Below are 14,580 nucleotides of genomic sequence, written 5' to 3'. Positions count from 1 at the left end.
CATACATATACTTCTTGGGTAGAGTGTAATAGTTCGACGTTTGTATAGATACAATGTGTAATAATCAAGTCAGAGTAGTTGACATTGGGGTCTTCTCAAACATTCATCATCTCTGTGGCAGAAAGTCGCAAATTCTTCAAGTTACTTTGTCATCACAGGTCGTTATGAGTTTTCCTGCTATGTTACAGATAACTGGAAGTAAGGTCCCTTGTCTAGGTGCCTTCTCAGCTTTGCATATTGACTGTCCACATTAAGTGAGTGGTAGTGCTTCTCCTCATTCTTGCCAGAAGTTTCTCTGTAACGTGCTGGCACTTCGCAAATGCCCCCCCCACTCATCTCCAGAAACACAGAACGCTTCCCCCAGACACTGTCTTTGCAAGCACAAGTCTTTTAATATGAGTTCTGTTTTCTCACATATGAGACCTCTGGTTTAGAGTTGCTCTGTTCACCTTCTCTGCATCTGTGAGGGAGACCACTGTCCTCCACTGGAAGTTTCTCTCTGGTCCTCGAGGATGCTGCCATCCGCTGTGTTGGCTTGGGCCAGTTATGTCTGCAGCAGCTGCTGCTCCAGCTCGGCTCTGTGGGAGTGGGCTATGTGACACAGGTTGCTGGGGTTTCTTGGGGGACAGGTTTGTGCCTCCTGGCTGTAAGTAGGAGCCAATTCTAAGGAGGCATTTAAAAGTTGCCTCAGAGGACTAAAGGACTGCCCAAGACTCAAATAATTCCAATAACTTATAGTGATTTACTTCACTCAAGAATCAGTATTGTTGGACTTCCTTATCCCCGCCTCCTACAGGCTCTACTATATTCAAGCGTTAGATCAATTGTAATTTGAGAGTATTTGTAAAATGTCGTATCTGTACAGAATGTATACCCCTGTGTTTCCTGGTGGTTCTCCCCAAAGACTTACTAGAACTGTATATTTTGACTTCTATAGGTCACTCACAACTGGACTGTCCTTTTAAGTCCAAGAAGCGAGCACGTGGTGGTGAGCAGAACCTTTGAGATCATGAGCAGGTGGGTTCTTGGGTTTCAGGACGAGTTTTCTGGGTGAGGCTTACCATCTCCACTCTGTCTTCTGCTGGTATACCAGAGTATCCAAGACCCAGTGATTTGTAGGGAATGGTGATTTATTTATCTACTGTCCTGGGGCTGAGGAGGCCGAGAGCACAGGGCCAACATCTTGACGTGCAGTGAGGCCATTAGGCTGCATCCAATGGCAAGGCAGAGCAGGCCTGCCAGTCTGTGTCTCTTCTTCCAGAGACACAGCTGTATTTACGGGGACTCACTCTTAGAAGCTCATCTAAACCTAAGTACCTCCCTATCAACATATAAGTTTCCTGTACCAGACATTTTGAACGGCACATCCGAACCATATCACTTGCTTAAAGAAGTAGGAGTCCAAATTTGGGCACCCACAGTGGCAGGAGAGTTATGTGATTTGAACAAGGCACTCACACATTCAATGTGGACAGCAAGTGCAAATGTCTGCGTGAGACATTGTAACTATCCCAATCCAGGACATCAGAGGATTGGCTTCCATACCCACTTTGAAGTGAAGGCATGTTTTAGTTTATGTTCATATCTTATTAATAGTACACAAATACTATGACAGTTTACACGAGAGATTTGAGTATCCTGGTTTTGGTATCTTTGGGGGTCTTGGATATAATCTCCTGGGAGATTTGGGGCTTCTTGGGCTTCTTATTTAACTAAAAGCACAACTGTCTTCTACCTGCATTGTGGTTGTGGGTGATAGCCACCGTGGTTACGACAAAAGTCAGTTAGGGTGCCTACCCTGGAGGGCTGAAGCATCTCATTTATTCCGAACTCGAGACTGGGAATCTGACATCAGGCTGAGGACGGGTTTAGCTCACCATGAGGGCTTTTGTCTTCCCTGTGTGGCTGTGTCCTCGTCTCTGCCGATGGACAGGAGGACTCACTGAATTAAGGCCTAACCCCCATGACTTCATTTCGCCATTGTGTCTTCCTTAGGAACCGTCTCTAAATCACGCTCTGAGGTCAGGGGAGTCAGGAGTTCGGCACGTGAGCTTGGGGTGGGAGCGGGCATCGCTGGGTTCACCAGAGTTACAGCCGAGAGACTTCCTTGGCTGTCCTCAGGCTTCCCATGTGAGGTGCTGTTCAGCGCTCCTGGTGACCGAAGTTCAAGCAGCTGGAGATTCTCTGCATTAGCGGGTGAAGCGCTCCACTGTGTTGATGAGGATGGAGGGAACGGTTGGCTAAACCCACTCTGCCAGTTGTTGTAGTGGCACCTTCGAAAGGCTGAAGAGCCCTTGTCCAGCGTCCCAGAAAGACTGTATCTAGGGCTCCTCTGTCTGTGAGATTGGGCACTGGGCTGAGTCACTGTGGAACACCCTGGACTCTGGCTCTGGCCATGCCAATGAGCTAGAAAGGATACGGAAGAAGTGCACCAATTAGTCACCCGATCGAACTCAAGACCTTCGATTTATTTTGCAGGGAGGCTGTTTCCATCAGCATCCAGGCCTCCCTCCGACAGACTCGCCTCGTTCCTCTCTTGCTGGCCCATCAGTTCCTCGGGGCAAGCGTTGAAGCACAAGTGACGATCGCAGTGGCCATCCTCACAGGGGTTTATACTCTGGTAATATTTGAGGTAACTGCTATGCCTGCTTCCTGTGATCTAGCCGCGACAGTGTGTCGTCTGCTTTGATAGACTCAACTTCAGTTTGTCAAGTTGGGAAGGTGCACCTAAGGATTAGACTGTCCCTCATTCTAGGTAGAAAAGGCAATTGCCCCCAAATAGCTGCTGAATCGTGAGCACCGACCAAAACAAGATCAGGTGTGAGAGGACCAGGACAGCTTAGTGAGATGTCTGTAAGTTGTCATCTGTAGTTGCATTTTTAATGTTGAGTTTTGAGTACTTACGTATTTTTTTGAGATACAAACATACAGAGTTTTGCTGGATATGCATTTTGCAAATATTTTCTCTTGTGTGCCTTATAAAGTTTGCATGTCTTATAGATTATTATTTAGCGTGAAGTCTCAGGACTTACTGCTCAGCTCTAAGTTCCCTAAAATATTTAAAGTTTCAACCAGTATCTGCGTGTGTCCCAGACAGAGGTTCATTTTCAGACTCATGGATGTCTAACTACCCCAGCACCCTTATCAAGAAAGTTTTCTCTTCTCTGCTGAATTGCTTTTGTCCCTGTATGTATTTAAAAAAAAGTTTGGGGCAGGGAGGGATTGCAGCGACTGAAGAGATTGCAAATGGTTAGAGCATTTGTTCTTGTTGCAGAGGGTCTGGGGTTAATTCCCAGAATTCACATGGAGGCTCACAACTTTGCATAGCTCCCATTCCAAGGGGTCCAATCTCTTCCTGTTGCTTCCATGGGTACCAGGAATGCACACAGTCCACAGACATGCGTATGAGTGAAGCACCCATATACATAAAATAAACAAATAAAAAAAACCTTAAAAGCAGCTAGAGGCCTTGTGGGGCATACTTCTCAGTTCCTTGTCTGGGCACGTTTCCCCTCTCAGCCCTCTCTCTCACTGTCTTGATCATGGCAGGCCTGTTCTGTCCTCACACTGGAGGGGACACCTGTCACTTGCTACAGTGTTTCCCCAAAATCTCACTTGCTACATTTCCCCAGTCTCACTTGCTACATTTCCCCAAAGTTACTCCATGTGGTGGTTAGTCTTTTTCCCTATACACTGTATATGCACACGGCCGGCCGTATCTCTTAGTTTATTTTGGCTCCTGTTAAAAAAATCATTGTGTAGACCCTATTCTGTTTGGTTTCTGCTAAATCTTCACAGTTCCTTCTCTTCGGAGCAGTTGTAAATAGCACTCCATTTTCTTGCGTACAGATGTCCACTGTAAGCACATGTGGATGACTTTTTAGGTTACTTTTGTGATCTGTCACTTTCCTGATCTCATGGGAGTCTGTTTATTTATTTACTTCTGGGATTCTTGAAACTTTAAAGGTAGACCATTATAGCCTGTGCAATGGGGGTGGTTTTATTTTTTTCCTTTCCAGCCTGTATCCCGTTAATTTCCTCCCTCCCCCCATTTACAGTAGCCATGATAAGGTGGTGAGAGTCTGCTCTCTGACCACACAGACAGGACTTCCAGCCTCCGCCACGAGTAAGACATCAGCTGTTGTCCTGTAGATGCTGCTTATGAGACTGGGGAAAATCTCTCTCTTCTCAGGTTATACTGAGAATTCCTCCCATAATCGGGTCCTGGGTTGGGGTACACTTGTCTGTGTCGGTCCCTGTGGTCACTTGATTCACTTGTATTAGCTAACTGGCTGATCCGATTGATTCATGTTAGGACATGCATTGGGGCACACTTACGTTCGACAAATGCTTTACTAAGCGACCGTGACTCCAATCATGTCAGCATTTCTTTAGCTCTGTGCCCTGCTGGTTTTGATCTTTGCGTTTCAGCTTCATTTAGTTCTCTTTCAAAAAATTCAACATATCCATTTTGTTATTATTATGTTTTTATTTGGGGGGAGGGGCAGAGTATTGACATATTGTCCAGGCTGGCCTCAAACCCTTGGGCTTAAGTGATCCTCTGGTCTCCGCCTCCTTGAGTAGCCGAACCTGTAGATACATACCACCACGCCTGGCTTAGGTATTTGCTGTTTAATTTGTAAGCCTCAGCACCTTCTCTGTTGTCTTTCAATTATGCAATTAGAGTTTGGTTCCCACATGGTCAGAGAACTTACTAAACATTCATTGTTTTATGTTCCAAGGCTTTTTCATCTGACTTGATTTATATTTTGTGGACTGAAACGTAAAATCAAATTCCTGTTTCGAGGCATCGCTGTAACTTGCAAACAAAAATCACGTATGCAACAATGTGTGACATCCAAACTCTGCCCTTGGTTGGTTTGTCCCTAGGTAGAGAAGGGAAAGGAAGTTGTAGCAGTGTTAGAATAGTTACGTTTTAGTTTGTGCTTCTGTAATTTCTGTGCTTCCAGAATAATGTAGCATTCCTTCGCTGGTAAGGGTTACTGAGGGGGGGTATGTCTCTGGAAGTGAGGTCTTCCTGACCTACACTGCTGCTGTCTGATCCCCTGGCCCGAGGAAGAAGTCCTGGGGTGAACCACTAACCCACCCACTCACTCTCCCCATACTCCGTTGTCACTGACTCCTTGAACCAGCCACTGCTACCTGTGACTGTGACCCGTTTCCTGGTCTTTTCTTGCCTGTTCTGCATGGGCGCTCCCTTATCATGCCCGCTGGTCAGTGTTGAGGCTAGCAGCTTGAACCTGGCGTGGAGCTAGCTCGATAAGCAAGACGCCGCCCCTGAGTGCCTGCATGTTTGAGACAGTGCTGAGTTCTGAGCCTTGTCAGCCTGACCCCTGAGCACTGCCCACACCAATATTTTAGTTTTTGTGTCACTGACCCACAAGTAATTGGGCAGGAGACAACTGCTCAGCCAGGGTTCCCGTATGTCTCTAATAGCTGGATAGGATGGAGCCCCTTCAGGATACTTCTTGGATTATTTATACCTCTGATCCTATAGTGGAGGTAGAACTTACTGGTCCTTCCTCAGTGTTCTATTTCTTATCCTTGTAAAGCCCTCACCGAAAGCGCAGAACAAAGCTGGAGCAATCCTTCTGGCTCTCAGACTTTGATCTGTAACTGGGCCTTGGCCTTAGAGAATTTCCCAGCATAGCATACTAAAAATACTACCACAGCGAAGGTCTGCAGACTGAAAAAAATCACATTTAAAACGTCTTGGACAGTCTTAACGAAAAGGAGTTCGCAGCATAAAGGAGACGATGCGTTTCCCAGACATCCACCCTGGGTTCCTTTCTTCTGGAAACACAAAGGGTCATTCCTTTACCCCGTTATGAAGCAGAGGCAGAAGCTTGCAGCCTCTGTGTGAGGCCAGGCTTTGATGCTCTGTTCTTTTTGTGTTTGGCTTATGCATTATGCAGCATTTGGTTTAAAAGCAAGTTATGATCTTCTGCGCCAGCCCAGGGCCCTGTGTCTTCCTAACCTTATTCAGCCTGTGCTGTAACCAATCTCCAGGTACAGCCTGGCCAGCGCATCTGTACTTCAGCCTAGCTTACTAGGTCTGCTCACCCAACCTACCCCACTGGCACCCTCCACAATCCTCAGACTTAGCCAGGGTCCCACATCAAGGGGATGCTATCTTCAGCCTGAGGCTTAGGCCAGGACTGATATTCTGTACACCACCCCAGCCCATGTGTCCTCCTGGCCTTATTCCAGCCCACCACACCCAACCGCCTGGCCTCTCTCAGCCCAAAGATCCTGCGCACTGACCCAGCTGGGTGAGTTCACCTGACCCTTCTCTGCCTGCACCTACCTCAGTCCCCATACCCCAGGCCCACAACCAGGACCCTGGCTCAGACTGGTGCACCCTACCTATGCCCTACTCAGACTCCAGGTTTGTGCTGGGTGCCACATCCTAAGTGCCAGTCTCTTGTGTCTGCATCAGACTTAACAACCAAGGATAGAAGTCCAAGTGCTCAGGTATCATTGCAAAAACACAAACGCCATGAAAGGTTAAGATAGTAAGCATGTCCCCTGCAAAATGTAGAAATGTTGTCCGGCGGGAGTTACCTAGGTGTACCCCTAAGACCAGGAACGTAAAAGAACAATCATATACATAATTGAAGAATTAGGAAGTTTAAAGATGACACAAAGAAATAGCTCAACAAACTTCAAGAGCATAAATGCCTGAGTGATGCCCAAGAAATATAGGTTGAAGGAAATGACAAAAGCAATCCAGGATTGAAAACCGAATTCACCAAGGATATAGAAATAACAAAGAAACTGGAGATGAAATGAGATGGGATTGAAAAGCTCAACAACCCAATTAGAAAACTCAGGGGAACTCTTACAAGTAGAAGGGATCAAGCAGAAGACAGAATATCAAGACTCAACAATAAAGTGGAGGAATTAGACCACTCAGTCAAAGAATAGGAAAGAAAAAGTCAAACGAGACACAGGAGAGGGATATGCAGGAACCATGAGACACTGTGGAAAGACAAAATCTTCAAATCATAGGCGTGAGTGAAGGAGAAGAATCCCAGGTCAATAATCATCAAAGAAAACTTCCCCAAACCCAGGAAAGCAATACACATACAGATACAAGAAGCACACAGAACACCAGATAGATGAGATAAAAAAGACACTCTCCATAGCATATCATAGTTAAAATGTTGAATATACAGAATAAAACAAGAGTATCGAAAGCTGCGATAGAAGAAACACAAGTCACATACAATGCAAACTCATCAGAACAATTTTTTTTCTCAATGGAAACCTTAAAACCAGAAGAGCCAGGTGCGATCCCCTGCAAGTTCTAAAAGACTGTGGAGGCCAACCTAGATTACCATAACCAGCAAAACTATATGCCATAGTTGAAGCAGAAATAGAAACCTTCCATGACACAAACAGGCTAAAAGAATTATGTCCATCAAGCCAGCTGTACACAGAATACTGGGGGAAAAGGTCATCCGCAATGCTCAGGCTGGTTTTAACCTGGAGATACATGGATGGTTCAACCTACTTAAGCCAACAAATGTAATAAATCATACAAATGGGCTTAATGACAACAGAAACAGAAAAGGCCTTTGACAAAATCCAGCATGGCTTCATGATAAAGGTCCCAGACACAGTAATACTAGAGGGGCTATACCTCAACACATTGAAAGCTATCTGTGACAAAGGCACACACAGCAGTATCCTAAGTGAGGAAATCCCAGAACAACATCATCATTATCAGGAATGAGAAAGGGCTGCCCACCATCTCCACTTCTTTTCAAAAACGGTGCTCGAAACACAATCTGGAGTAATAAGGCAAGAAGAGAAGGAAATTAAAGGAGTACAAATAGCAAAGGAGTCAAATTATTCCTAATTGCATGTGGTATGTTATTACACAGAAGGGGTTCCAAAATTGCCACCAGAAAACTTGTAAGAATGATGAACAATTTTATCGAAGTTGGACACAAAATCAACGCCCGGTCTACACACTACACCAGACATACTGAGAAGCAATCACGGACACACAAAAATTCACAGTAGCCTCGAAGGCAGCAGAGTATCTACGGATAAACCCAGCTAAGGAGGGGAAAGACCCGTATAATAAAAATTTTAAATCTCTGAAAAATAGAGCCTGAGGAAGTGAATAGGATCTGGAAAGAAGTCTCACATATGTTGATTAGTAAAATTAATATCTCGAAAAATGGCCGTTCTATCAAAAGCAATGTATAGATTCAGTGCAATCTCAATTTAAAAAATCTCCATGACATTATTCACAGAAATAGAAAAAAAAAAAGATCCTAAAACTCATGTGGTACAGCAAAAGACCACAGATGGCCAAAGCAGTCCTGAGCAAAAAAGAACAATGTTGGAGGGATTTCTATCCTAGATTTTAAGACATGAAAACAGCGTAGTAGGGGCATGGAAAAAGCATGTAGATCAATGGAATAACTGAGAATAGCACCTTGAATCTGGCACTTAGGAGGCAGAGGCAGGGGAGTCCCAGAGTTCAAGGCCAGCCTGATCTACAGAGTGAGTTCCAGGACAGCCAGGACTACTCAGAGAAACCCTGTCTTGGGAGGAAAAAGTCAGCAAATGGAACCACTTTAAATGTTCTTCAACTGATGAATGGGTAATGAAAATGCTGTGCATATAGACAATGGAATACTATTCAGTTATAAAGAAAACCGAAGTCATGAAATTTGCTAGTAAATGGAAGTAGCTCAAGAAAATATTGAGTGAGATGACCCAGACTCAGAAATTCAAGTATGGCATGTTTTCTAATTTGTGCTTCCTAGCTCTAGCTCTTTAGATGTGAGTATGTAACCACACAAACCAGGAAAGTTAAATTGTACCTGGGGTGGGGTCTAGAGAGAGAATCAAATGATATTGAAGAGGGAAATAAGAAAAATGGAGGAGAGGCTTTAACTTGGAAGAAATGAATAACTCTGTGTTGTTTGAAAAAAATCCACAAGGAATCTTACAATTTTATGTTTACTCCAAGTTACACATACTCTATATAATAACACACACATAATATATATTAAATAAAAATATACATCCAAATCCATGTTAAGTGAAGTTAGGCTATTTGAGGCGATAATGCTCTCCCCAAGAGTTGTAGACTATCTTACGAAATGCCCAGTATCAGGCACGAGAAACCTCCTTTGGTCAGGGGAAACAGTGTCTGCCACTGCACTTGCTCTGGTTCGGATCCTCAAAGTTGAAGTTCAGAACTCAGGGGAATCCGGCTGGATATGACCCGAAAGCCTCTTCCCTGAGAACTAGATTTCATAGTACCGGAAGGAGCTATGCAAGCTGCCAGGGGGGTAACCAGGTGTCCTACCCAGGCTGTGATGTCTGCCCATGAACCCCAGCAATAACCAACACGCAATCTATCCTTACAGGGGCAATGGTGGCACTTCAGCCTTGGCAGTAACCAATGTCTGTCCAGTTGGATTCGTGGCCTGACTAACGGGAGGGAGATCAGGCCCTATGCTTTCAATGTAGTCAGCAACAAAAGGAAGGGAGAGGGAGGGAGGAGGATGTGGTTCAAAATGCGATGAGCTCAACAAAATGCTGGTCCAGGCAGTTAACTCCAAGGCAGGTTGACTGGATTTTCCTTTGTAATGGTCCACACCTGTGGACCTAGACAGGGATGGACATGTGGAGTAATGAGACACAGGATAGTGTCTCGGTTTGGGTTTTATTCTCTTGCGAAGAGACACCATGACCATGGAATTTTTTTGTTTTGTTTTGCTTTGTTTTTTGGTTTGTCGAGACAGGGTTTCTCTGTATTGTTTTGAAGCCTGTCCTGGAACTCGCTCTGTAGACCAGGCTGGCCTCAAACTCTCAGGGATCCGCCTGCTTCTGCCTCCGGGGTGCTGGGATTAAAGGCATGCACCAACAACACCTGGTTTACCATGGAACTCTTATAAAGCAAAACATTTAATTTTGGGGGTGGCTTATAGTTATATGGAGGAAGCATGGCAGCATGCAGACAGACATAGTGCTGGAGAAGGAGCTGAGAGTTCTACATCTGGGTCCACCGGCAGCAGGCAGAGATTGTCACCCTGGGTGAGGATTGAGCATCTGAGACCTCAAAGCCTGCCCCTAGTGACCGCTTCCTCCAACAAAACCACACGTCCTATGAGTCCATGGGGGCCATTCTTATTCCAGCCACCACAGATAGTCTCTCTGTCCTTGGTCATGTGTTAGTTTCTAAGATGGGATGGTGGCTTCTGACTAGTGACCAGCGTAAGGTTATTGGTCCATACGTACAAAGGGAAGGTCTTAAAAGCATCCACTAACCATGAAGTCTCATGCTCTTAGAACACTGTCAAGTATATAAATGCCTCACCTCTGTCTGAATTCGGGCATGTAAATGTATGACACAGTGTTTAGCACCCAGGATTATTCCACATCAGACTCCATTTTCCAGCTGTTTCTTGCTGCCAGGATAAAATTTGAGATCCTGACTTGCGGTAATCTTACTTTATTCATCTGCAGATTACAGTAGCTTCCTAGTTGATTATGAAAGAGAAAGGCAGCTCTCTCTCTCTCTGTCTCTGTCTCTGTCTCTGTCTCTCTCTCTCTCTCTCTCTCTCTTTGTCCCTCTGTCTCTCTGTCTCTGTCTCTCCCCCCCCTCTCTGGTGTGCACATGCATTGTGTTGGTGGGATGTTCTAATTCTCTGTACACCATTTGTGGAACCCAGGATGGCCTTCATGGGGGCAGGGGTGCTGGCCCACACGAGGCTTGTGCTGGCTTTACTGATGGGATTTTCTTCTGCACTGCTTGCCAGCAGGGTCCCCTCTGCCATTCCCACCTTCCGCTGTCTCCCAGTAAGGGGGGGGGTTCCTGAGAACTTTGTAAGTGGCAAGGGTGCTGTGGTCCCAGGGACGCACAGTGAGCTACCCCATTTTCCTTTGAATTTTTGCAAGGTCATGTACTAACTAGGATGTAGCTACAGCTATAGGAAAGAGGTAGAAATGGTCCCTGACAGGAAGAAAGGACTCACTGTCTCGGGCGGCTCCAGGGCTGTCTACTCCATGCCTTCAAATCCCACATTCTAGACGGTTCTCTGATTCTCCGCTCTCCCATTTCAAAGCTCCTACACACAGCAACCCGCAGTCCAGTTTTCCAGAATTCACTCCCAGTCCCTCATAGCTCCGTGTTCCAACACAAACTCATGCCTTGTGGTCCAACTATGCAAGCCTCTTGGGCACATCCACCCTCTTTCGTATAGCAGGTGACTTCCCGCCAATGTCTTTATAATGTAGAAGCCATATTATTGTCTTCTTATGTCTTCCATTCGCTATTTGAGGCTTTCTGTTCTGCCTTAGGGCCTTTGTCACACATCTGATTGATATTTTAACCTCTCTAGCACTCTGCTTTGGACTACTTTATGTTTTAGTGTATTAGCCAGTGTCTCTCGGTGGCTTACTGTTGACTTTGTTGTGACTTTCCAGGTTCTGCTTGCTCTGCATTAAAGTCTGAAGAGTTATGTCAAATAAAAGCAAATGAAATGGGGGCGTGAAGGTGGATTCATGGTGCCTCCAACTCTATACATGGTCAGCATTTGTTGGAGCTGTGCTTATGGTCTTAGCAGGGCTGATATCATCCCCTTGGGTAGCACATGTGAGGCTTTCAGAAATGCACTCTTATTACCAAAGGTTTAGGCTCCTCGTTCTAGGTACACATTGTAGTAGGTGAGGAGATGCCTTTCCAGTGCTGACTGTCATAGGTTTTTTTTTTTTTTTTTGGGTGCTCAAGACTAGGTGCTATGCTGTACTAACAGATTAGGCTTATAGCTCTAATCTCTTAAATGACCTGGACCAGTGGGTTGTTCTTCAGTGGGACAGGGTCCTAACGGGGGGTGGGGTGGGAAGAAGAGGGAGGATGAAAACCAAGAGATGAGAATGTAAGAAGATAGGAAAGTTTGGGTCTGGGAGGTCTTGCATAAGCTACGTCTTATGCCAAGCACGTTTATTAAGAAGTACAGCATCTCGTATACAGTTTTAAGGCGAGAAATGAGATGAAGTCAGCATAAAGCGAATATTGCGCAAGGGAAACACAGACTATGTCCAGGGTGTCTGAGACTGAGCGCATGGCGTTGAGACTGATAACTCAAGTCTCTTCAGAGGGGAAAAAAAGCTAAACCGACAGGCTCCTTAGCATCTTTGAAGCCCTGACCCCAGCCCCAGACCAGACCCGGCCAAGTCTGCCCCTGGACAAGGCCATGGAAGTAGGTTCCTTTCGTCTTTCCATCAGGGCCTCTGAGAACGCTTTGGTTTGGTGTGGCTCTCAACCACCGAAGGTGTTTGACAGCAACGGAAGCCTCGAGAAGAGGCTTATGGCTCTGTGCGAGATAGATGGAGACTTACTGCCAAGGCTGTAGTCCCTCGCATCCTTGGAATGTCATGGCTGGTGCGGTCCTCAGGTTTCCACAGTCGCCAGTGTCAGCAGCAGACAGCAGCCACCCACCAGTGCTGTTCTCAAACAAGACTTGGTTCCACAGCCACCGGTGCTGGAGAGTCTCCGATAGCTAGAGTTGTGGCTTTCTGCCCCGAACGTGGGGGCTGGAGGGTACCCAGGAGGAAGATGGAGGACAGGGGATACAGGAATGGACGTCAAGACAGGATTCTGATCAAGGCGACACCTTTATTCATCACAAAGGGATTTATATAAAGGAAGTGAGGAGGGGAAGGTGTATTTGCAGCTGCAGGGCAAGAGGTCAGTGGGAGAGGTGGTCTGCTGTGTTGCCTGGCTACCTAATCTACAGGGCAACAGGTGAGGGGTAGGAACTCCTATGTTGCTTATTAACCTGACAGCAGAATCCAATCCTATCTATTACAATTTACTACTGCTCAGGCCTATCTCCCGAGGACCTTGTAGTTTTCCAATTAAGCTACTCTTTAACTGACAGGTAAACCCCAGGCCTGTTTCTTGGAATTTGCTTTATGTCAGAAGAAGTGGCAGGGTGGTCTCAGTGTCACGTCTTCTCTATGAGTACGTGATACAGCCTAGCTGACTGATGGCTGGAGGCCCCTGACAGATTTCAGGTCTTGCACTGCCGGGACCCTCAGCCCCCCCCCCAGCCGCCTCCCCGACAACGGCTCACGGTACAGTTCTCAAGCCTTCAGCCACTCCTGAGCAACCACCAGGCTGCATTTACTCTTCTCTTCCTCCTTACAGCCTGCTTCAGCCAGGGTGCTCCTCTTCCTCTTCCCGTTACTCCTAGTCTGCCGGCCTCTCTTAACTCTTCCTGTGGCCTCTGCTCCTATTTTCATCATGGCGGCTCTCTGGACCACTCTCAGCCGCCCTCAAGTCACCATTCACGGCTGCTGCTGCCCTTCTTACCGTCACAGCTGTGGCAACATCTGCCTTTTCATGCCAAGTGTAGCCTGTTCTACTAAGATAAAAGTCCAAAGTAGTTATGAGGAGGCCTCAGCAATCTCTGGGGCCTTGGGTAATAGACCAGTGTTCGCCATGGTGTACGAATGGACTCTGGGGGTCCACTCCACATGGAGGGATGCTCTCTCAGCCTGGACACATGGGGGAAGGCCTAGGCCCTGCCCTGGATGAAATGACAGACTCTGGAGATCCCCCCCCCCCAAGGAAAGCCTCACCCTCCCTGGGGAATGATGTGGAGATTGGGTGGGGGGCTGGTGGAGGGACAAGGGAGGAGGGATGGGAGAGGGAGCTGGGATTGTCTAATTGAAATAAAAAACATATATTGAGGGGGAAAAAAAGTAGTTATGAAAAGACCGTTTGGGAGAAACCTCCCATTTGGCCCAGTGTTGCAACACTAGGAGGCAGACAATACAAAGGGGTCCTCCAATTGCCTTGAAAATTGACTGAATTGAGATGGGGTGTGACAAGAGGGTTTGCACCAATCACAGAAGACTTTTATGTCTGGTTTTAGTTAGAGTCTTCCCTGTCTCCCCCTCCCTCCCTCTCTCCCTCCCTCCCTCCCTCCCTCCCTCCCTCCCTCCCTCCCTCCCTCCTCCTGTTCTTTTGAGATAAGATCTCAATTGTTTCCTTTTGAGATAACAGCTCTTATCATCCAGGCTGCTCTTGACCTTACTCTGTAGCTGAGGATGACCTTGACCTCCTGATTCCCCCGCCTCCCACATCCCAAGTTCTAGCAGAACCAATTGTCCGGAATGTTTACAGCAAAGGTATTTCTCCAGCTGTGGTGATAGCAGGTCCTCTGTGCAACTGCTGAAGTGTCCTCAGAGTGCTTAGGATGTACTAAAGAGTTGGGCTGCTGAGAATGATGACTACCTTAAACGCCGTTCCAGAGCCTTCATCCAGTGGCTGATGGAAGCAGAAGCAGACACACCCACAGCTAAACACTGAGCTGAATTCCTGGAATCCAGGTGCAGAAAAGAGAGATGGAGGAGTGATGAGCAAAGGGGTCAAGACCATGCTGGGGAAACCCACAGAGACAGCTAACCTGAGCAAGGGGGAGCTCATGGACCCCAGACTGACAGCTCAGAAACCAGCATAGGACAGAACCAGACCTCCTGAACGTGGGTGTCAGTGAGGAGACCTGGGCAACCTATGGG

At 46.6% G+C, this 14,580-nt stretch overlaps 1 protein-coding gene across 1 annotated transcript in view; it reads left to right on the top strand.

Annotated features, from left to right (window-relative positions):
• Oca2 (OCA2 melanosomal transmembrane protein) overlaps positions 1-14,580 on the top strand; it is a 176,751-nt gene that overhangs the window by 46,490 nt on the left and 115,681 nt on the right. The window contains 2 exon segments of the mRNA XM_040733342.1: positions 938-1,017; positions 2,479-2,632. Coding sequence (XP_040589276.1) covers positions 938-1,017; positions 2,479-2,632 — 234 coding nt within the window.

Source organism: Mesocricetus auratus, unplaced genomic scaffold (assembly GCF_017639785.1).
Source record: "Mesocricetus auratus isolate SY011 unplaced genomic scaffold, BCM_Maur_2.0 Super-Scaffold_100030, whole genome shotgun sequence".
NCBI lineage: Eukaryota > Metazoa > Chordata > Mammalia > Rodentia > Cricetidae > Mesocricetus > Mesocricetus auratus.
The sequence above is the reverse complement of the archived record's forward strand: the minus strand, read 5'-3'. Positions and strand labels throughout refer to the sequence as shown.